This window comes from Platichthys flesus, chromosome 10, assembly GCF_949316205.1.
Source record: "Platichthys flesus chromosome 10, fPlaFle2.1, whole genome shotgun sequence".
Classification (NCBI taxonomy): Eukaryota; Metazoa; Chordata; class Actinopteri; order Pleuronectiformes; family Pleuronectidae; genus Platichthys; species Platichthys flesus.
This window is the reverse complement of record NC_084954.1, coordinates 2,292,783-2,316,618: the sequence shown is the minus strand read 5'-3', so window position 1 is coordinate 2,316,618 and position 23,836 is coordinate 2,292,783. Positions and strand designations below refer to the sequence as shown.

The 23,836-nt window shown below is 43.0% G+C and overlaps 1 protein-coding gene across 4 annotated transcripts; it reads right to left on the bottom strand.

Moving 5' to 3' along the window:
• Positions 1-2,682: 2,682 nt before the first annotated feature.
• Positions 2,683-22,490, bottom strand: letm1 (leucine zipper-EF-hand containing transmembrane protein 1). Of its 4 annotated transcripts, none has more exons than XM_062396579.1 (15): positions 21,985-22,490; positions 17,545-17,602; positions 16,702-17,188; positions 14,358-14,501; positions 13,841-13,978; positions 13,337-13,540; positions 13,088-13,207; positions 12,788-12,919; positions 12,532-12,690; positions 12,261-12,377; positions 10,672-10,806; positions 10,137-10,330; positions 8,734-8,751; positions 8,007-8,163; positions 2,683-7,491 (listed from the first exon to the last, which is right to left on the bottom strand). In XM_062396579.1, the coding sequence occupies exons 1-15, from the start codon at positions 22,061-22,063 to the stop codon at positions 7,339-7,341; spliced, it is 2,295 nt and encodes a 764-aa protein (XP_062252563.1). In that variant the 5' UTR covers positions 22,064-22,490; the 3' UTR covers positions 2,683-7,338. The 4 variants fall into 4 exon arrangements, with proteins under 4 accessions (XP_062252563.1, XP_062252567.1, XP_062252566.1 ...); XM_062396583.1 differs by having other exon boundaries at positions 8,007-8,145; XM_062396582.1 differs by lacking the exon at positions 8,734-8,751.
• Between the last annotated feature and the right edge of the window lie 1,346 nt (positions 22,491-23,836).

The window sequence follows — 23,836 nt, the reverse complement described above, 5'->3', positions numbered from 1 at the left end:
TGTTGAAGCCCTCATGGTGTAATTAAGGGTTGATGTTGTTAAAGGAAACATTACAAATGTACAGATTCTGTCCATCCAGCATCACATGGATGTTTTAAGACATCTGGTTTTTAAATAATTTAAATTAAATCCTCTGTAGAACCTGTCTGTCAGGATGTTTTCACTGCAGCAGCCTCTGGATACTCTCAAATGAAAGTACTAAAAAAGTATTAAATTTATTATTGAAAAATGTTAAAGCCGGAAACAGACAGATCAAAAAAGTGTTTAACAAGACATTAGTTTTAAATGTGGGGGAACTTACAGTTGGGAAAATGGGTGACTTTCTGGTCAAATCTGAACATTTCCCCGTCAATGCACACAAATAATGTACTTCCTGTTCAAAACAGAAAATGAGAAATAAGCGTTAAAGAGAACAGACACCACATTTACCAACTATTAAACCAATTAGTGTGTTTAAAGAGAAACAGCAGCTTTGACAAAGGACATCTGTGTAGATCCAGAGTTCAGATGATCCTCAGGCATCGATGATGTTTTTACAGAACATGAATGTGAGAGAGACACTGAAGCTCCAGAGGAGAAGTCACCGATCAGCAGGAAGCAGCAGTGATGAGGAAATAAAAGCTCATCTGTTTGGAGCCAAGTCACGTCCTGGGTTTCTGTTTGTGCTTTTATTTTAACTTGAAGAGGTGTGTGTGTGTCTGTGTGTGTGTGTGTGTGTGTGTACAGAGCATTACACAGGTTTTCATATAGTGACGGTTACACTGTGAAGTGACATGCATCTCTACACACGACTGTTTGTGTCACTACTTCATGCAGAGTCAGCGAAGCTAAACAATCTGAACACGAGACACAGAGTGAGCTGCTGAACCTATTTACACTAAACATGGACTTTAAACAGAGGCCTGTACAGTTTATATAGAAATAAGGAACGAAATGATCCATCTGCTGATCAGCTCCTTATCATTTAACACTTTCTTCTTTTTGACCAGATTAGTTTAAAGACTTCAGTTTCACCATCGTGAGCAAATCGTCATCTTATTTGATTTCTAAGGATTTTTCTTTAAGACGAAACCTCAGTGAGTCGAGAGGACTATTCAATATTTCAAAGTTTAGAAAACGTTTGTTTAATTAGTTGTGAATCTTTGATATTTATGATTTATGAGGAGATGACAGATGAGGGGGGAAACAAAACAGATGCTTTCAAACAGAAAGAGCTTTTAAATGAGACATATTCAGGTTGATAAGTTTAATTCGTGTTATGAATATAAAATGTTCACTTTCCAAAAACTGTCCTTTGCTGCAGCTCCTCTTTTCAGCCTCTGTCTCAAACACTAGGACTCGTCTGTTCCGACGCTGCCGCTCATCCACCGGGGACGAGGGAGGTCACTGAATGGTTTGATTCCCATTAAGACACATAGATTTAACTTGAAATACAATAGTACCTCTCAGTGTAGTATTTACAAATACAAACATTTCACTTTTCTGAAATTCCATTTTCAGCCGTCAGCCTCCTCCTTTGATGTGCTGCCTTAAAAAAAGTTTCTTCCACATTCTGAAAATACTTTAGAGCCTTTAACCCCAAATCTCTGCAAATATCATTCATATAAAATCAGCTTCATTAATTCAGTTTCTGGGGATAACCTCAGATTTCTCACGTTAGTAAACCACGGTGATGGAATCAGACGACACCTGACCTCTGACCTCCGACCTCACAGAGCGATGTGTAAAAACTTTAAAAGAAAAAGCAACTGCACGTAAAACGGTTATCATCACGAAGCCGCTCTCATCCTTTTATCTTCCTGCTGTAATCATCACCTCCTCATCAGCAAACATCAAACACAGCTCACAGCTCCCTGAAGCACACACACTTCACACACTTCACACACTTCCTGGGATCGGTGTTCGAGGCCACAGTCACACTTCACCATCGTGACAGGCCTTCCAGACAAACGGCTGACACCTGCGTGATGAGCCCGGCGACGTGTGAAGACCTCGTGGATCCCGGCGGAGACGCGGTGACTGATGAGAGCGAGAAGCCGGGGAACAAACATTTAACCGACTGTTGCAGCCGGCAGCTTTACACCGGTTCAGGTTCTTCACTTTAAATCCTCTGCTGGTGGCTGGGGGAACATCTCCTGTCGCTCTCGGTTAAACCTTCAGCTGAGGACTTTTATTTTTAAAGTTGCATTTTGCTTTAAAGCAAAAACGACTGAAACAAGTTCTATCAAACTTACTGAGGAACACGTTCAATTCTCATGTGGATTTTCATTTTTCTTCATGTTTATGAGAAAATGTTGTCGTCCTTGGGAAACTGCTGAAACATCAAACGACCAACTGACTGAAACGCTTCGAAAGTTTTGATTTGTTTTTGCCCCGTGAGGCTTGTGTACAGGAAACAACAATCAATAAACAATCCAACAGCTCAACACACTCACAGATATCACTCCTCTAAACATAACGGGATTCTTTTCATCAAGAATCCAGGAATTAATCCCAGGAAACATGAAGTGGTGAAGCCCAAGAGGACTGAGGGATCAGGGAGAGGGTGAGAAATAACAGAAATAACAGAGGAAGACACACACAAACACACACACACACACAAACACACAGCCTCTGAGGTTGTGTGTGACGACACACATGATGAGCGATGGTGGAACAGAACAAAAACCAAACCAAAGAAACTCAGGATCAATCGTTTTTTTTATTCAACACGTAGGATTAATTTTTGTAAATGTTTTTTTCTCGTTACATGAACACAAAAGAAAAAAGATGAGATTCAAGTTCAAACTGAGATTAAATCCAGTTCCTGTTGTTTCCTGTGCAGCTGCTCAAAACTTTGCAAAATCTGATTAAAAATAAATAAATAAATAACACGACAATTATCTCAAAACAAAAAAAAACTCCCAATAGAATAAATCTAATATTAAGTCAATGACTATTATTTTTCATATTTTTGAACATTTTTGAACAGTGAAGAGATTAAACTGCAACAAGTCGCGTCACCTTTTCAAACTGAGAGATTTTCTCCTGATTTAGGAAATCGTTTTGTTATTTGATCAATTTGAAGTTTTAATATCACACAAACAAACTTTTACATTTCTACGCTGACAATTCCTCAGACAACGATTCAGACAGAATCATCTTTAGCTTTCTGTCTGAATCACAGACTGAGAGTAAAGATGGACGATACGACAACTCCCCCAGAAGTGAAGCCAGAGCAGCTCGATGGCCACCTCCTCCATGTGAGTGGATGGGACATGGACCAAACAATAGGCACATGTTCTGTTAGTCAAGTTTGTTCTCATCACACTGATGTTTGTTAGAAGCTCGAGTTCGAATCCGAGTTATTGTGGCTTCATTTCGCGATAGTGGAAAGGGGGTGGAGACGGGTCGTCCATCTCTATCTACAGTCTCTGGTCTGAACACAGCTTTCCTGTGAAATGATGGCGGCTGCACTTTTATTTAAGATTCAGTTAAATGTCTCACGTCTTTGTTCATCGGTTTTTCTTTCTACAACGATTTGAATTTTCAGTTTCAAGTTATTTTGAACCCGAGAGAAACTCGGTGGTTCTGATTTAACTCCTCAGATCCTCAACTGCAACGACACGCCTCCTCTTTTCAGATATTCCTCAAAACTAAAGCATTTTCTCTGTGGGATAAAAAGGACGAGTGCAAAGTTTTTAAAAAGGGAAAAAAGTGGGTTCATCAGTCCTCGAGAAAATAAAAGTCCATACAATCAACTACAAGCACGTCAGCTCCCAAATCAGCAGAATGTGTACCTGATACCGAGACGAGAAGCAGAACAAGAAACCCTCTGAGCTTTGTTTTCCACTTCCACGCCCACAGCAGGCTTTTCATTTATGTATTACAATATATAATTTGACAAATTCAATTCTCCTGACTCAAAAGGACAGAAAGGAAACTCAGAAAACGATGCATATACAACTTATTGCTTTAAATATTTTGTTCTTCTAGTGCACAAGCTCCAACAAGCTCCACAAGTCGACAGGAATCTTTGAGGACGGTTTGTTGTCGTCGATTCAACACACAACTCCCCCACGTATCAAAAATAAATCAAATAGTGCATCTACCAAGTGGCAACATACAGACAGTGAGCTGGAATCAACACTCGTCCTCCTGCTGGACTAGAACATGATTTAATCTCACTGTCTAAATGCTCCATCCTCTTCTCCTCTCCTTTTTAAAGACAGCAGCAGCTCTAAATACACAGTGCAACACTGCCCCCAGTGGTGAGCCCGGGAACTCGACTCCTCACTGCAGCACAATCAGGTTGAGACGTTTCTGAGAGATTTAATCAAACCTTTCTTTTTGTCTTTAATCAGTTTCTGGCTTGTTGCATATTTATTTCAAAATGAGATCTTTCCCTTCGATGATTTCTTGAATGCATTTGGATTTATTCATATTTAATAATCATATCCTGGTAGAATCTCGGGGGAAAAGGACTGAAAATCACCAACTGTGCAGCTGAAATAATCTATAACTGCATATTTACATTCTGAGAAAATATAAAAATAATTATTGGGGAGTTCTGGCTTTCTGGAATTAAAAATATATATTTCCAATCATGTTAAAACAATTACTCAATCGGTGCCGACTGACTTTCCTCTGAAGGAATCAGGATCAGGTGACTCAACGGGTTCGAAGGAGATTTAAACATCTTAACTCATCAACTCATTTGTTTGTAGTCGAATGAGACTCTGGAAAACTGTCATGAGAAGAACAACTGTTTCTTCTGCCGCCACACACGTTAAATTACACAAGATTATTTGAATGCATATATTTATTTGATTGTCCCACAAAGCAGCTTAAAGAACGCTGATGCATCCAGTTCATCTCAAACTCTTCTTCACCGACAGCCCTGAGCACTTAGTTATCCTGTTACGTGCCACTTCTCCTCCTCCTGACCTTTGACCCTCCCCGCCACGCCAACAAACAGTGGCAGTGCTGCTCGTTTGCACGAAGCTTCCCCTGAGCGCGACCTGTCAGACGGACACGAATACCCCCCCCCCCCTCTGCCGAGTGTAATCGAGAAGTTGTCACAACGCTCCCCCGACGTGTGTTTACACTGGCGGTTGATTTACGCAGCGGAGAAGATGGCATGTCCCGCCGCGGCAGCTCCAATCCAAACACAACCCTCCAGTGGCGCTGGCTGTGGCCCATGTAGGGGGCGAGTGTTTACCCTGCGCCCATCAGTCTGACTGGTCGCCCTGTCGGAGCCGGGACAGTGTCTGATGGAGGATGAACAAGCTCTTCATCATCACGGTGGATTCCGGGAACAGATTAAGCGGCGGGTCGTTATCTCTCGTGTACCACTCTGTCAGCCATGTTTACACCTGAGCTCTAGTAACTGTGGAGGAATAACAGAGCGCTGGCCAGGACCATTAAACTCAGGAACAGCCGATTCAATTCAGCAGATAAAGGTGAACCGACCCTCAGACTGCAGCCAGCAAGATAAACAGCATCTTCCTCACTACTGGTTCACCTTTATAAACCACAGTTCAGCTGTGCACCTGAAAACGATCAGAGGTTCTTGAACCATTACAACTGGAAATCTACTCAAAACGAGGATCAGTTGAAATTAGATCTGGAAAAACTCGATGATTGAGATTCGAGCTGTTTTTGGTGTGAACCCAGTCGAGGAAATCAATTTAACGCAGAGCAGCCGAATCAAATATGATCTGAAATCTTCCTCCGGAGGAAAACCTGTCTCCACTCGACACACATTCATGACCACGGTGCAAAAAACAACAACACAAGAGCGGAGTCGTCGTGTTCCTAGAAATCAATTCATCCAGTCGTCTTCAAACCAAAATACTAGATTACATCAAGATTAAAGAGAATCAAAGCTAAAAAAAAAATACACATACAGCAGATTATAATCCTTAATATCTGTGTCAAGAGAAGGTCACTTTGACGAATACTCGAATTTAACAACAGTCACACGAAGACGCGTTCACGCTCCGAGCAGACGAACACCAAACAACTCACAACTAGTGTCTGGAAAAACATGAAACTCTACGAGCCGCGGCATCGAACCACCGATATTTGGTTTGTTGTGTTGGTGACACGTGATATGGTCCAGGAGACAACGACTGCAGCTGCGGCTACTTCAGCAGGTCGTTGTGTGTCTCTCTTTTACCACAAAAGCATCACAACTGTGCAAGATGCAGTCACCGATCCTTCCAGTTGTGTAGCTGAGATGTGTGTGATGAGATGTGTGTGTGTGTGAGTGGTCTGACCCACGAGTACCGATGTTTCCATCTCATCATAAAAACCGTCTCCTCTTGTTTCGTGGATTTCTTAGGAATAATCCAAATCTGATTCTTTTATGTGCCACAGTTTAACTTTGTCATTTTAAAGAGCTAAAGGTCGAACACAAGACTAAACTCGAAGAGCTCAGACAAAATATCATCAGGTCATAAGTACAACTTCAAAATAAATTACAGTACAGTCATTTTGTATTATTGATGTGGTTGTTTCTAACTTCAGTCCTTGGCTTTTGAAGACAAAACTTAAACACTTTATTTTGGAGGGGAATGATGAAACCTCCAGCTAATACTAATACTCAGACTTAAAATTAATAATAATTAGCATGTTTTATTTTGATTACTTTAACTTACTAGCTATAATTTGATGTTTGTGAATGAACTTTAATATATTTGGATGACGTATCTAAAGAGGTCTTTGGTTGCAGCCACCATTCAAACGTCTTATATCCAGCAACAATCTGCCCGTCCAGTACAATTCAGAGAAAACAACAACAGGTGACATCACGGGATTATGATGGATAAACAAAATCAATAAGGGAATAAACTGAGTGGAATGACAACAATGATTTTTCTTCTGTGCAAACTTTAGAAATGAGCTCATCTCATTTCTCTGTGCTGATGACATGAGTGAAATGAAAGGCAAGACGGTTCACCACAAAGTTTAGTTCATATATTAAAGTGTTTCTGGGGCCGGTTTTAGAGAGTAAAATATTCCAATATCGAAGTATCAGCTAATATCTTTATATTACAATATATATATATAAATGACTTTTCATAATGTCCTTCCTTTAATGTTAGGAGAACTACTGTGGTGTCACATCATTCTGTTCCCTCGGTTCATAAATTTAAAACGCCTTCTTTTTACATTTTTAGACATTTTCCTAGGAGCTCAATTTACGGTGAAAGACCTTTTGAGAAGTCAGCTGTTACCTTGTGACTCCTTCACTCGACTGGTCCAGATCCACCTGGTGTCCAGGGTTTGACCAGGGATCTCTCCCACTCTTCTCAACAGCACATTTCACAAGTCTCTCTTTTGTGGAAACTGAAATTAGTTGTTGCGCGTGGCTGCTTGCTCCTTCTCCACCTTCTCTTTGGCCTTTTCCTTCTCCACCAGCTTGTCCTCCTTCTGCAGCATCGCCATGATGTCGGTCACCTGCGAGGTGGAGATGTCGATGTCCTCCTTGTCAATCAGCTCCACCACCTGAGGAGAGGAAAGACAAAGGGAATTCAGTAACGACTTATTATTTCAATAAGACTGAAGATGGTGTCTGAGCAATCAACTGGTTTTCTTATAGAGAAATAATGCTGTTGCAAGTTCATGATGATAAAAGTTTAATTGTCTTGCTTTAAGATTTGTGTTAATCATTTTATTTAAACATGAAAATATTTCATGTGCTAAAAAACTATACTTTTACAGGTTAAGCATAAAATAAATATTATTAAGTTCCAATTAAATCAGGAATAATCAGTGAATACATTACCCAATATCTACATGTTTTAAATAAAATACAATTCTAATAATAACACTAATATTAACATAGTCTCTTTCAAGGTAAAAGCAAAGCAGTCCAGAGACGAGTGTTGTTGATTTCTGCCGGGAGAGATTTTAAATACAGATCCTGACATTTCAGATAATCCAGATTTACCACAGACGGTCACTGGGTGATAAATGCCAGCACGAGGTCACCAGTAAAGCCTCGTGGACACTCGACCTACTTTGATGACGTCGTCGATGTCGATCTTCCCGTCCTTGTTGTCGTCCAGCGCCTCGGCGATGCTCTGCAGCTTGTGCTCCGGGATGTTCTGGATCTGCCGCATGATGTTGATGAGCTCGTCGATGCTGATGAGGTTCTCCCTGAGGGTGTAGAACAGACTGCATACAGGAAACGGTTAAAAGATTCCACCGGACGTAAAATGCGGTGGAGAGGTCGGAGGTCAACATGCTGCACTCGAGGTTCCCAGATCACACCAATCAAACTGATTTGTAAATTCACAACAGGTTCAATTTAGGCCAAACGGTAAAATCAGGCTGAAACTCAGAGCAGCACACTTTTTATTTCACTGATTTGTTTTCAAAGCTGATACATATTTATTGTTTTAAACATGTATGTTGTATTAAAAGCAGGTATGAGCTTAAAATAGCAAGAATCACTTTGTGTTATGGTTGCATTTATAAATCTGAATTTACACAGAGCTCATTAGACTTTGAGCTCAAAGAGGGTCACAGGTGTTAATGCATTGTCAATAAATCAAATCAAGCAGCTACTTCTATTCAAGGTGATGTTATTCATTGCGGGATATGAACTGTGGGCAGCCCCTTGATGTAGGGAGGAGAAATGGAAGATATGGATAAGCAGTGATTCCAGCAGCTGATGGCCAATCACCTTATTACATGGTCAGCACATGGGAAGCAAGCGAATGGTGGTTCACCACAAACTCTTACCTTGTGGCAAAGGATAATCTGTAGAATGTCAAATTAATTAGGATTTGGTTTTAAACTTAAACAATTATCTTTTTTGATTTTTTCGTTTTTTTTTTCTGGGAAACCTTTTTGTTCCTTGTTTTATCTCCACCACCATTTTACAGTGAAGGTAATGATGAGGAGGATGACAACAGATGATGAAAGGAGGATTGATACAAGAACATATATAAAAGACTGAAAAGCACAGAATCAAATTCTCTATTTAAAGATAAACAGTTTTTTTTGTCAAGCAGAGAAAATGATGCACAGGCAACGTTTGGAGAGAAGCTACAAAACGCTCTGTCCGCTCCATCAAACAGCCGCTGTTCCATCATTCACTCTGTTCAGACCTGGTGTGAACATCCGTCCTGAGAGATCCGATCACTAGTGGTCAGCTCTAAGTGCAGAGATCTGACCCCTCACATCCAGAGGAGGTCATGTGATCATGTTCTGTGGTTTATCCGTCCCAGGTCGTGTGAAAGGTCGACTCAGCTTACGCCCTCTGACCTGCTGCACTTCTCAAAGACCAATCATTGATCTATTTACAGCCGCAGCCACAACAACAACACTGACCGACACATATCAACATGTTCTAAGCTTTTGAAGTTACACACATCGATCCTCCCAGCCCTCAATCATCTGTTAATGCAGATTGGTTAAAAACTACAGTATTCTTCAGGAACACACGTGACGGGTCATGAAGTGAGATCCAATCACAGGAGGCACATTCTGACGCCAGGTTGGAACAGAGGAAGTTAGACACGTGTGATTGGATCTCTCAGGACGGACGTTAACACAGACACAAACACCATCGCTGGTGAAATGATGCAAAAGCCATGAGACACAGCAGAGCTTCTTTCTGAAAGGATCAGCTCATCATCGAGGGAAATGGTTTTCTTTCCCAATGTGAGATAATGAGACTGATGATGATCTTATCAAATATATTAGAGAGAGAGAGATATGTTTATTAAATATTAAAGAGCCTGACTGATGTACTGTCTTTCTGTATCTGGATCTGTTTGCAGATATTTGAGCTTATTAACTGTATAACTGTAGAAATGTAAAGTTTTATTTTCTTAATTAAAATTCGTTACATTTGGCTGCTTCTGTATTTTCTTCATCATAAACAGTTATTTATGTTGAAGTTTGTGGTTAAAGTGTAAAATATAAAGTTATTTATGGATGTGACGTCATAGGAGTTCATTGGAGAACTCACACACATTGATCTTCTTATCTCACACTGAGAAAGAATATCGAACAATCATGAACTATTCCTTTGAAGTGTGAACCAATCGAAACGCCTCAGGTTGTGGAGATCAAAGGAATCTGCTCAGGTTTCTCGCTGCCATCCCTACAGTGTGCTTCAGCTGCAGTTCAGCTCTTACCCAACAGGTGGGGTGCTTCCGCTGTGCACCCGTCCGTCCAGGATGACCTTGTCCTTCTCCAGCTCCAGGATGATGTGGTCGATGCGGCCGATCATCCGGTTCACTCTCTTCCCCAGACGCTGGCTCGCCTTGGACTCCTCCACCGTCTTCTCCTGGCCGCTCTTGAAGAGCTCCATCTTTATTTCCTCCAGATCCTGGAGAACAAGGAGAACACAGATGAGATGCAGAACTTTCACAGAACTTTTCCTGCCACGGCCCGAGTGGAATGTGGGGATCACGTAGCTAAGATTAGATGGACGAGAAACAGGGGATGCAAATCAAGATGAAAATAAGGAGCTAAACATGTGTGAGGCGCCGACCAACAACTTCCTCACCCCTACCATCTTCAATGAGCTGTAAACAATAACCCTGATCCTTCAACTGCAGAAGCTACACGTCGTGTCCTGCCTGCTGCTGCTCTGAGACCAGCTGAAGAGAAACCTTTGATTTGAATGTAAAGCTCGTCTCTACAGTAACTCCAGTGAGAAGAAGGCACCTCGTTGTATTCCTGGACGTCGTCCTTCAGCTCCTCCAGCTCCTCTTTCTCCAGAGTCAACAGCCTCCTCTGCTCCTTCAGCTTGGAGCAGGCGTCGCCCAACATGTCAATCTCCTCTTTGGTGATCTCCTCGTCCTGAAAGATGAACACACAATCCCAAATATTAGATTAATCCACCACTTAGATTTAAATTGTTAGAAAGATAAAAGATGAAGACAACGATAAACACAGAGGCTTATGTTCATGTTTATCTTTACACTACACAACCCAGTTACATAGAAATAGGTCCCAATGCGTGTTCTCTTAACAAGAGCCACATGTTGGTTTCATACAAACCCACATGAGAACAACCTAAACACACAGAACGGAAAAAAGGAGGAAGGTTGGAGAGGAAAGTGGGAAACTCCCCATGACCCAACAACATGGAAGGAACTCTGTGGAGCTACAAAGGTTGTTAGACGGGGGGGGGGGGGGCCTGGGTCAGTATCGCTCGCTGGGAGGAAAGACAAGGATCAGAAGAGTCCATACAGATGTGGGTCGAACAGAGGTCACAAGTCATGTTTAGTATTTGTGTAACCATAGGAGTGAGCTGTACTGTAACACAAACAAATCTGACCCTGGCGTGTCGTCATTGAAGAAAGACAGAAGTTGTATTTTAGGTATAAATTACAAAGATCTGATCCCAGTAGGTTTAACTGATCTGGGATCTGTAGGTTTTCTGTTCTGTAATTTACCTTCTCGGTTTTTCCATCCACTTCAGAACCCAGAAAGATGAATATGAACATTTGTGGTCGGCCCTCGCCTCATTTTCTCCTGCTCTGCTTTCCAAAGACAACTGTCCTCTGGCTGACGTCCCCATCTCGTGCTTAAAGCTTGTATTTCTGGTTCAAACCCTTTCATTCAGTTTTCACTCCTTCTGAACGTGAGATCAAACAGTTATCGTAAAGGGCCAACAAAAAGTGCTGTTTAACCCACATCTGTGTCTGCTCAGAGGAAGACGGGGGTAACTGGGTTTGAAGGGACAAACTGGTGTTGACGTGAGGGTCACTTGGGAGGAGACAACATTAAACCTGACCTGGAAGCACAGGAAAGTCTGCCACTGTTCAAACTGGGCAGTACGGAAGACAGAGAAGTGACGGAGAGATAAATAAATTAATTAAATTACACAAAGAGACAGAGTTGACAGTCAGTGGGGAAACGGGCTGAGGGCGTCTGTGAGGCTCATCTGACCTTCATTTGTCTACCTGGTTTATTATCAGGGAGAATTTGACTTCCTGTGTCTGTAAATCGCACTTTAACATGAAATACAGATTATTTGAAATCCCCAAAATATCAAATAAACACTTTATATTTACTTATATTAATTTTTCTTGTGTTATTTTGTCTAATTTCACGAAAATTTCTGTGTATGTGTGTTTAATCAGTGTCTGTTGCTTTAGTCATTATTTTTAAATGCTGACACAAAAGTAAATTAGAATTTTACCGGAATACATGAGATTTAACTTTTAAATAGCTGCTAAATGTTGTGTGAAATTTAAAAAACATGTCCAGTGTTTGACAATCCCTAACAGTCCGTGTGGAGATGTTACCTTGAGTCCCTCTATGACCGGCGCTGTGTCCCTCAGGATCTCTGAGTGAGCGGCCTTGTCAGCCTTGGACATGGCCGCCTCTGCCCTGCTCCGCTCTGTTTCCATCTCCAGCTCCCCCTGCAGCACAAGAGAGTGACGGAGCAACTCATCAGGAAAACAAAGAACAACGGGGACGAATAAAGAAAATGTGGAAGTCGTATGATCTGTACGATAACACAGACGAGCTCCAGAGGCTTTAATCCAGGAAATAAATTACATGAGGCGTCATTACCCTGGCAGCCTTCTCTGCAGCGTCAGCCAACCTCTCCATCTCACGGTCCTTGTTGTCCTGGCGTATGACCGCGTCCTCCTGCAGCATCGTCTCCACTTTGGTCTTATTGTCGACTTTGGAGAGCTCCATCTCCGCCACCTTCAGCTGGGCCTCCTTCGTCTGGAGGGGAACGAGAGAAGATCATCGAGTTCTGGCCTTTGTAAAACTGACATGAAACACTCTGCCTTCATCACGAGTAGAAGTCGTGTTCACGTACCACTATCTCAGGCAGCGTCTGCAGCGTGGTCTTCAGCTGGTCGGCAGGAGACAGCGTGTCGGGCAGGAACATGGCTCGAGACAGCAGCAGCAGAGAGGTGGGGATCTGCTGGTTCAGGTGCAGGTCCAACCACTTCGAACAACACAGAGATGAGGGTCCACAGATGAATAAAACCTCTTTAAACACAAGTCACCTTCATCGTTAAAGTCTCAATAACCCGATTTTTACAAATATGTCTTCTGGCCAAGAACAAACTGTGGACTGTGAAACCCATCCTCCTTCTCTGGACGCTGTCGTTACCTGGATGAGTTGCTCCCTCAGTCGATCTTCTGTGACTCCGAGAGATCTCATCCCTCTGACGCGACAGGCCGCCTGCACCTCGTTCACGTTCAGACTCTCCACTCCTTCATCGGCTATGAGCTGCACAGACAGAGCACCGAGGTCACACAGGGTTTTTCAAAATTCATTAAATTCACTTCCATTGAAACAGACCCAGTTCTGGTTTTACAGAGGAAGCGTATGAGGTTCAGGGAGGAAACAGCCTGGTACCTTGTCGTCTGCACGGATGTTCCTCAGCTTCATGATGAGCTGGAAGCGGAGGAAGTTGTTGGTCCCGATGGACTGGAGCTCCAGGAGGCGGCACAGAGCCACCAGCTGAGGCCGGGTCAGGTTGTCCAGAGTCAGCTCGTCCTCAAACAGCTTGGAGAACTTGATGATCTGCTCGTTACTGGGACGTTCACCGGAGTCACGGATCTACAGAGATGAGGAAAGTGGAGCCTTGTAGATCACACCTGAGGAGAATCTTCAAATTAAGACCTAAACTGTCGTTGTCCAGATTCAGGAGTCATTTGGAAGGATCCTCAAAACTACATAATCACTGAATCTTATATATATCATTCATATTACAGCCATTTTGACTTATCTATATTTCATTCAGCATATATGCATATACACACTACACCAGACCAACCAACAAGCGACATTGTGCTGTTTCCACTACCAGGGGGCAGCACTGAGCCTATTCTCTCTCTGGTCTGAACCAGTGACACCGACCTTCTGGAAGAAGGTGGAGAACTCCTCCGTCACGTTGCCCTGGGCGGCCTTGTTCCTCAGGGCGATCTCCTCGATGGTGTCCTGCAAGAACTTGGCCATTTCCAGTTTGACCCTCAGCTCCTTTTTTAACCTCTCCTCCTGAAAACAATTTAGCAAATGTTCTATACTGTGAGAAACCATGTCTCACAGTGTTGTCAGTACAAAGGATTATTCTAAGGATATTTACGTTGCATTGATTATGAGCATGTCCAACATTCAGAGTGTGGAACAACAGGTCAGGGATCAGGCTGTAATTAGGATTAACTGCTGTCAGGGAGACACAGTGCTCTGATCACCTCATCAGGATCTCAGGTGAAGGTTCACCAGAGGGATAAAGATTGTAATTTGATCTTCTTATTTAACGGTGAACACATGCACAGTGTCACCGATCCTACGGTGTGTGGGGGACACTGTAATATTCATTTTGTCAGGAAACAAATATTATATACTCATGCATCTTGAGCCTGAGTTTCTTTACCTTCTTCGACTGTGTCTCAAATGTGGACGGCAACATGTTGGGGAAGAGTTTCAGAGCCACTGGGAGCAGGAACTCCATGAAGGGGACGATGATGAAGACCAGGAAGGGAAGAAGTCTGAAGACGTCTGCACACGTTCTGAGGAACTGAGGAGAAAGTGCAGAAAACTGGCATGAGGACGAGATCACACATGACGAGCTTGAGATCAATCTAAGTAAGTGTCTGCTTGTGTTTGTGAACAGTGAATATGGTTGATTTGAACATTTAGGGCCTTTATGTCTCCAGCAGGCTGTAGCGTGTGCATACCTCCACCAGGGGGCAGTGTCCCCAGGGGAAGCTGTGAGGACGGCTGCCTGGACTTTTGTCTCTTGGCACAATCAGCTCCTCTAATAACAGTTTCCCCACTCAGCATGTTTAACTCCCCCGGCAGTAGAAACCTCCCAATTCACCGGTGTGTTATTTGTATGGAGCTGAAAACCAAAGTGGTTTCAACAGGAAGCACGTTTGTTCAGCGTGGACCTGAACAATCCTCCGAGTGTGGAAGGAGCACGCGGACACTGGTCTTCTTCATTGTACAGCTGTCCGACTGGGGCTTGTTCACCGTCAACACAATCCCAACCAACCGTTCACAGAGACCGGCGCTGAGGGGAGAAGGCCAAAGCACCAGTCCTCCTTTCTGGGCCCTTCCCACCTGCATGTCGGTGCACCAGTAGGGTGAAGGATTTAGGGCCAGCCTGAGTGAAAAGGCCTTTGTCCGGGGTTCCATTGACATGTATATCATCTCCAAGAGTTCCACCATCAAAGCAGGGCGGAGGGGGCGACAGATTCAAATGGAAGGAGCCTTAAACGGAGGCCTGGGTATTGTAAGTGAATATGAAAGGGGGGGATTAAGGAGGCAAAGCCAGTCGGGGCTCGATGAATGGGCTGTAGATGGGTTCGGGACATGCGCTCCAAGGGAGTCAGCTGCATTTGAAAAGGTGCAGATGGGACGGTGGTGTGGGTTTAATGCAGGGGGGGGGGGGGCAGTCCATGGTCATCATCAGCACTGACCAGCAGCTATTAGCATAGCACTGAGCCTTAACTTCCTCTGTTTCTTTAGCATAGCCACACAGAACATGTTTGATGTGTCGTAAATAAGTAAATTAAATCGTTTCCTTGTTTGAGTTATATATATTTATATATATGTATATTTATTTATATAGTTATATTTATGATGGCACTCACAGAGCACATTCCCATTTTCAAACAAGATTTAAATTCACTAGATTCAGATATCTATTTGGATCTGTCCCAAAATGTGAATCTGAATTTCTGCAAATTATCAGAATAACAATTAAACACAGTCCAAAAGTTAATTATGGTCATTTAGGTTTTGCATTGAAGCACAGACTGTAAATGGAGATGGACGATGTGTTTCCACCTCCTCCCACTGTGCAGAAAAGAGCAGAGGCGCGGTCAACCTGCCGCAGAGCGTTTACAACTGGCCAATCTCTTCCACTAAGTCTGTCCCATCCTGTACGGCACAGGAACAGGGCAGCAGTAAGTAAGTGTGACCCCAGCTGACCTGCTCACCTGCCCTGAAACGACACCTGACGTGAGCCAGCGCCTGCATCCGATTACTGCAGCAAGCGCTGGGCCCCCCCCCCCCCCCCGTCCAGGCAGCTCGGGTCTGAATGTGGGACGAGCGCCGGCCGTGAATTCAGAGCAAGTAGGGGCAACTAGGAGCAAGAACCCATGTTTATTCTACTTGTTTACTTCACTGCCGTGTTTAGTCTGCATCTGGTTTCAATTAGGAATTGTTAGTTTTACTATTTCAACACATTTCAAGTTAAATTCATATCATATTTTTCTGTATTTCATCAAACAGCTGCTCTATCATCATCAGTCGCTGCAAAGCTTTTCAGGAAAATCTATCATCTACTAAAAGTGTTGATGTGGTAATCCAGTGCAGCCGATGCAACACCAACTGGGCGAAGTTAACCGAGGACCTTTCTAATCAAAGCGGCCACACGTAAAAGCATCAACCTCAAGAGCTTTAAATCAGGCTGGTGAGTCAACACAGCCAGTTTCTATAATTGATCCCTTTAGGTTTGAGAAGCTGTGGATTAAACCTTACAGAACAAGACGTCTGAGCTGACTCACATCCGTCATTCATGAAGTCTTGACTCAGGCTGGTTGTGCACAGTGTAAACTCTGAGTCATAGTGGAATAACGTCTTTCCTTTCCCAGTGGCTGATGGGTCAGTTTTCCCATTTCTGTATCTGCCCGAATAAAATCTCCTGAACAGATTTGATCTCCAGAGAAAAGCTTCACAACTTCCTCTTTGTTTCCTGCCTGAGGCCTCACCTGTCTCCTCTCGCGTCGGGACAGGACGTTTCCGTTCAACACCATCCACAGCAATCTCCCAGCAATGGTGGTGTCGATCCACAGCAGCCTGAAGCCGTGGTAGTAGTGCTTGACTTCATCCACGACCCACTGGCGGACCGACCTCCTCACACGTTCTGCATCCAGCGTGGGGCTGTACACCGGCCCGCCCTCCTCCATCTTCTTCTTGTCCTTTATCGAACGTAGTGACTTCTCCACCTTGGACTCGTCCCATCTCCTCCTCGATGTGTGTATCCACCTGACTCCGGAGATGTCCTGCGGCCGCACTATCGACCACTGGGCCCCTGTTGTGATCGCAGGGTGTAGTGAGGGGGGGGCCCCCGGCACAAGAGCGCAGTAGGGCCGCAGTGAGTCCAAGTTCTGGGAGGGGCCCGCACTTCCATCTGACCCAGGGAAGGAAGGACTGAATGAAGAGACCGGGGTCAAACTGCCGAGTCGCCCATCAAGTCTAAGGAAACAACAGGGTGAGGACAACAGAGAGGAAAATGTCAGACTAAGATTATAGAAATGTGAATTTGGGTTTGACTGAACATAAAATGGCTTCCAAAAAATAATGTTAGCCTCCATGATGCTACGTTAGCAAAAGTCTAATCCCAGAAATAATGGTCAAAAGATAATAAAATAACATTTACGCTCAAAACCTAAAATCAGGTCTGAACCGAGTCCACTTACGAACATTAAAACACTGTGAAACCACAAATCTTTAAATATCGGTGAAACAGAATTTCCATCTTAAAATGTTTAATTGTTCTACACTTAAGTTTTTATAATGTTCTGTTTAATCCTCTTGATTCTTCGACTTACATGTGACTGGAGAGTCTGAGGGCTGTGCAGCTGAAACAGACACCATCTTGTCGTGCCCCTGAGAGGAAGGAAACAAGATTAACAGAGGAAGAGTTTACACATACACACACAGATACACGTACACACACATATACACACATATTATCACATATAATCACATATGCACACACAGAATATTCATGAATTCCATGAAGTGCTGTTGATGAGTAGAGGAGCAGATCAAACAGCAGCAGATATCCAAAGGCCTCGTCTGGTCTGATTCTTTAATGTTATTTTATTTCTGAGTTCAATGACCGAACTATAACCCTGTGTGATTATGTAATAATGTTAACAGAATTCAGCCCCTGCTGCTGTCGTATAAAATAGAACTTGATCAAGATGTTTCACTGTTTCTCAGGCTCCATGAATTCTGTAGCTTTATCACTTCTTAACATGCAAATCTCTGGAAGTTCAGGTTATTTCTACAACTTGTTAATGTTTAAAAAGTGTTGTGCACGTGTCCATAGAATAAACTCAGTGTATTGTTTCTGTGACAGTATCTGTGCCTCAGTGGCCATAACACCCCCACCCCCCCCCCCTGAGTGAGGCCCACGGTGGGGCTCCAAAGCCCCAGAGGCCCCTGTCAGGGCGAAGTGTGCACATGCAGAGAGAGGGCGGAGTGGTGAGACCCTTCAGGCCAATCATTAGAGAGCAGATGACGTAACCACACCCTTCCTCGGGTCCTCACATGGCCGGCTGGAGTAAATCCAGTAAGGCCTGGTCGAACGTGTCAGGCTGTGGCCGGCGGCCAGTACGACGCAGACGTTACTGGAACAGAGTCACCTTTGTGGCAGAAGCCACTGCAGCACAGAGAGAAATCCCTGGAACTACAGCAGATTACCTGACCCTGACCTGCACTGTTCTCCTGCACTGTACACACATCTACACACTGGGGTTCCTCTGGGAATTTACCCCCCGCCCCCCCACCCAGGGTTTCAGTACTGGTTTCATATTCAAACCACTTTCAGTCAAAGTTATGCTACTTCAGGTTTCTCATTTTGGAGGAACTACGAATTATATTATGTCAGCATGTTTTGTTGAAATATTTTTAATAACAGATATAACAGAATTAGTTTCCCTTCAAACGAGAACAGATGTATAAAATTATGAAAGTAATCTGTGTGACATTTCTACCATGTGTAAGTTGTTGAACAGACAGAGACTTTACTTTAAATGAAAGTAAACATGACATTACTTTCATTTCTGTGTAATCGGTAAAGTGCTCATGGATTATTGTGGAATGCATAAAACCTCATTCAAGCAAAACTAAAACTTTTTTTGATTTTAGTAAAAAATAAAGCTTCCAACTACAACCTGTAGTCACTACAACCCTTCCAGTTCTCTGTGGACCTTTGTATTTTTGTCATCTTCCACTCGAGAACAAGTCAACAATTAGCTAAAGTAAAATCAAGAAACCACAGCGTGTACTTTATCAACCAAACTAACTTCTGATCAAAACTTCTGTGAAATTAATATGGATTTGTGTCATTAACGAGAATAAATGACAGAAAAAGTCAACTTGAACTTACTGAACATTCAATACGAGTTATTTTACAATGGTCTTGATTTGATCTGAATCTTGACCCAGAATAAACCAGGTCTGGTCATGGAGGGTCAGAACTAGGTCACGCTCCCCACCCCCTGCTGAACCACAGCTTACTTGTGAGTGACCCCACAGCTCAAAGGGCACCGTGTGGCAATAAAACACTGAAATGGAAGTCTCATAAAACTCCCATCATTAACCTTGTGAGCAGTAAATAACCAACGAGACACTCAGTTCCTGTACGTGCTCCTGAGATCAGTTTTTCCTTTTAGCCTCAGATTTTTCATCATCAGTGCAGCAGCCTTGCAAACAAAACAAGCTGTCATATAATTAAATACTGGATCTTAGGTGAATTACAGTTTGTGTTATGAGCAGCGTCGGCTCACGTGTTTGAACCTAACTGACGTGGAGGCAGGACAAGAAGAGGAGAGTAGGTAGGGCTGCATAATGGGTTTATCAACTGGACTCCTCCCACCACACACAGTTCTTAGCGTTAGATCCAGAACAGCACAGAGTACAGCCGAGCCCTCTGAGTATGTGGATCAGGAAGTATAACGCATCTCCAGCTGTATCGGGTGTAATGTGGAATTTTAGGTTCATTTCCCCTGGGACTCAACTCTCAGACATACTGACGATTAGTGCAGACAACTGAGACTCACGTTTTCAGCTGTTTCCGTTTGAATTGAGTCCAAACAACAGAGGACTCAGCTGCACCAGCCACATAGAACCAGTAAAAGCTGCAGTGTTTAAACATATTGCTCCATATGTTGTTCTAGATTCCCCTTCACACACCGATACAACTCTGGAACTAGGTTTGAGTCGTATGTCTTTAATGCTGTGTTGGATAACGCTCTTATCTTTACAGCAACTGACCTACAGCCTCTGTTTGATAACTGCTGTGCTTCCATTAGCATGGTGGTCAATGTTCAGGAGTCCCAGCAGCAGTGGCTGGTCAGGGTCACAACCTGAGTCAAGGGTTTTTGAATTGTGCTCGATCAGAGCAGGGATTATCACTAACTGATTATCATTTAAATGTTACAGCTTCTGTTTATTCATGATTGTTTCCAGCTGAATAAGTAATGAGAGAATTAACTCCAGTCTTACTCAGGTGGAGTAACAAGAGGCAGTGACCTCTCTACATGGAAGCACAGCAATTTGTCTGATAATCTGGGCCTAAAGCCAAGAGCACTGTCTGACTGACGGACAAATCCCCGGCATGAGCCAATCAGCCACTTAGAAGCACAGCCATAACGCACCAACTCAAATACAAACATGTCCTGAGAAGGAAATCTGAGACATTAATCTCCACGGCCCCTGAGCGGCTAAGACACACCTAGAAACCAAACAACGAAAGTGCAAAGAGACGTATCACCTTCATATCTACACCGGTGATATAACAGGTAAAGTGCAAGGCTAATAAAGAACATGCAGCGATATGGAAATACAGGATATTGAGTTGTTCTGGACCCACAATCAGTTTGAGCAGAGACCAGCGGGAAGATAGCTCAACAAGAAATAAAATCACTTCTCTTAAAAGAGGGTGGACACTAATAGAATGAGTGTGGTTTAATATTACAGCCATTAAGGGTGATCATTCTAGAGTGTGACTGATATAGAAAATCCTAAAGTGCCATTAACTCAACCATGAAAATCAAGATTTTACTATTAATAAATCGATGGAACAATCTGAGTGAAGCAAAAATGAGTAAAGATGTCATCAGAGGAAGCTTGAAAGGGAGAAATACAAAGTTCCCACAATGCATCACCATCGTGCCGCGGCTCATGATTTCACAACGTTGTCCAAACAGACGATGAACACACACAGATAGACAGATATATTCAGCTCTTATAAAAACTCATATCTCATATCTTCATCACTCAAGCACCTGAGTAACATTCACCAGGGTTGAGTTTACATTTACTGTTACTCAAAGGAACTGCAATGATCCAACCATCCAATCCATGATCTAAGTTTAACCAAAATAATATATATATAATAATAATATCATCTAAATACAACATAACATTCCACCAAATATAAAAGAAGTATAATTTAAAATGTATCGTTATTCTTTAGGTAGACTATAAACATAAATATGCATCTTCTATGCATTATTTATTCTGTTAAACAACGTTTTCATATCCACAACCATAACCACAGATATATATATATGTTTATTTGTGAAAGGGACTCGTGTATTATGTTTGTTTTTGTTGTGTTAAGTGAAACTCCCCTTTTGATATTTGCACATGGAAAACCCCAATCCGCCGTGCACTTCCTGTTGTTGTGTTGGTCTGAATGACAACAATGTTCACTTTCACTTTGACATTGTGATGAATTAAATAGAAACGTGCACATGAGCCCTGGGCTTCATTCATGTTTGAAATCCACTGGTCTGACTGGGATGCTGAATGAACACGTGGAAACCTGTTCCCATGGCAACAAGCATCCTGCAGCAGAGGAGGAGAGAGGAGGGGGGGGGGGGCGTGGAGGGAAGATGGCTGTCCTCAGATGACCTGAATCCCAAATCGTGTTTTGCTCCTATCGGGAACTGCGACGCCCTCAAATCGCTGATTCATGCGGGAGGACGACCTTACACCCGGACAGACCCACAGCAGCATTGATTGACAGGGGGCTGGTTATTGATTTATGGATTAAAACACTGAATGACAGGACTGGTTTGGTTCCGTTTCACCCAGTTAACTGCTGGGAACCGTCACCATCTTCCTGGAAACAACAACACAGCCGATGACCGGAGAGAACGTGACACCCCCGCATGCTAACAACACCGAAGCTAGGCTAGCTCAATGTCATCAAAACAAACAAACAAACAATAACACAACAAACTCACGGTTACCTTTCCGGAACTCGTTCTTCAGAGACCGGGACGTTTTCATGAGAGGGGCCCGGGACCTGGTGAGCAGGATTAACGCCATGAGGGAGGCTGTCTGTCCTGAATGGTTTCACTTTACTCACGGGCTAGTTAGCCACTTAGCCACTTAGCACTCGCACCGGTGTGTCGGAGCGCTGGAGGCCGGAGAGGAGCCGCTGCTGAGCCGCTACGACGCTCCCGAGGTCCCGTGAGGTAAAGGAGCGGGCTACGAGGAAGGTGGAGGTGAACGCGGAGAGATCTGACTGCTTGTCATCACGTGCCCCTGTGGGTCTCCTCTGGTGTCGGATGATTCTTCTGTTATTGTTCTATGATTGTTTTATGATTGTTCTCCGGTTCTCCTCTGTCTCTGATCCTCCGGTTCTCGTCGGTGATCCTCCGTTTCTCGTCGGTGATCCTCCCCACAGGTTCTTCTCTGTTCCGCGGTGACAGCGAGCCGGCGGGTCTAGGCTCCGGAGTGACGTCACACCGCTGTCAATGCCTATGTGAAGCGACCGGAGGTGCGGGCAGGGGGCGGGGGGGGGGTGGGGGCAGACACTTCCGGTGAGTTTATAAAGTAAAAGGATATCAAATTCAAGCAAGTTCGTTTGAGGTCAATTCATTTTACTTTACCTCAATTCATGTCCAATCACGTCACGTCACCTCGCTTTGTTTTACTTTGCTTTACTCTACTTCACTTTACTTTACTTTACAATTCACTTAACTTCAAGTCTCTATATTTCCATTTATTTCAATCCTAATCTAAAGTTATCACTGTAATGACATTCTTAGTTTTGGAAAAAGATTGCAAGGCAAATATAAACTATTACACTGTTATACTCTACAGTAAAATAAAAAAACACAGATATGAACTCTGTAGTAGGGAATAAATCACAATAGATTAGCATCAATTGACCCCTTGTTATTTAAAATACCCTGCAGGGCCCCCATTTCCACACCCTTCACTGAACCTTATTTTTGTAACTACCGGAAATAGGGGTTGTATTGTTCCAGTAGGTTTTACACCTCCTAGCTTATTTTGTTGGTACTGCAGGTTCATGTTTGAATTTACTGTCCGATCTCATTTGACTTGTTATCATTGTGTTATTTTTCTAAACAATTACATGATCAATTAGAAAACGTTTTACCAACACCTGGTGTATTTCTGTCCATACTGTGTGTAACTATGGATCGAACCTGGTGGTGGTTTTGTTTCCAAACAAAATGCTCAACTACACAGGGGCCCCCCAAACCATGAGGGGCCCCAAACCACGAGCCACCCCCCCACCCCCCTCACCATGAGAAGCCCCACTTTCCTTTGTCAAAATCCGGTTTAAGTTCTTTATTGTTTTATTTTGTTCTCCTGTGGAATGTATAATGAAGTATTTATAATATCATTAAATACAAGGAAACAAGACAAGGTCACTGAGTTTATATTCATATTAATGATTAGCATGACCAAATAATAATAAGAACAACACGAGGAGGAAGAAGATAAAGATGAAGAAGATGAAGAGGGGAGAGGATGAAGAGGATGAAGATGGTAAGGAAGGTGGAGAGGAAGGTGATAAAGATGATGAAGAGGTGAGCGGATAAAGATGATGAAGAGGATGAAGATGATAATAAAGATGCTGAATATGATGAAGATGATGATAAAGATGATGAAGATAAAGATGAAGATGCTGAAAATAGATATGAAGAAGATGATGATTAATATGATAAAGATAATGAGGAAGATGATAAATATGACGAGGATGATAATGATGATGAAGATGATGATTAATATGATGAAGGTGATGAAAATAATGATGAAGATGATTAATATTATAAAGATGATGAA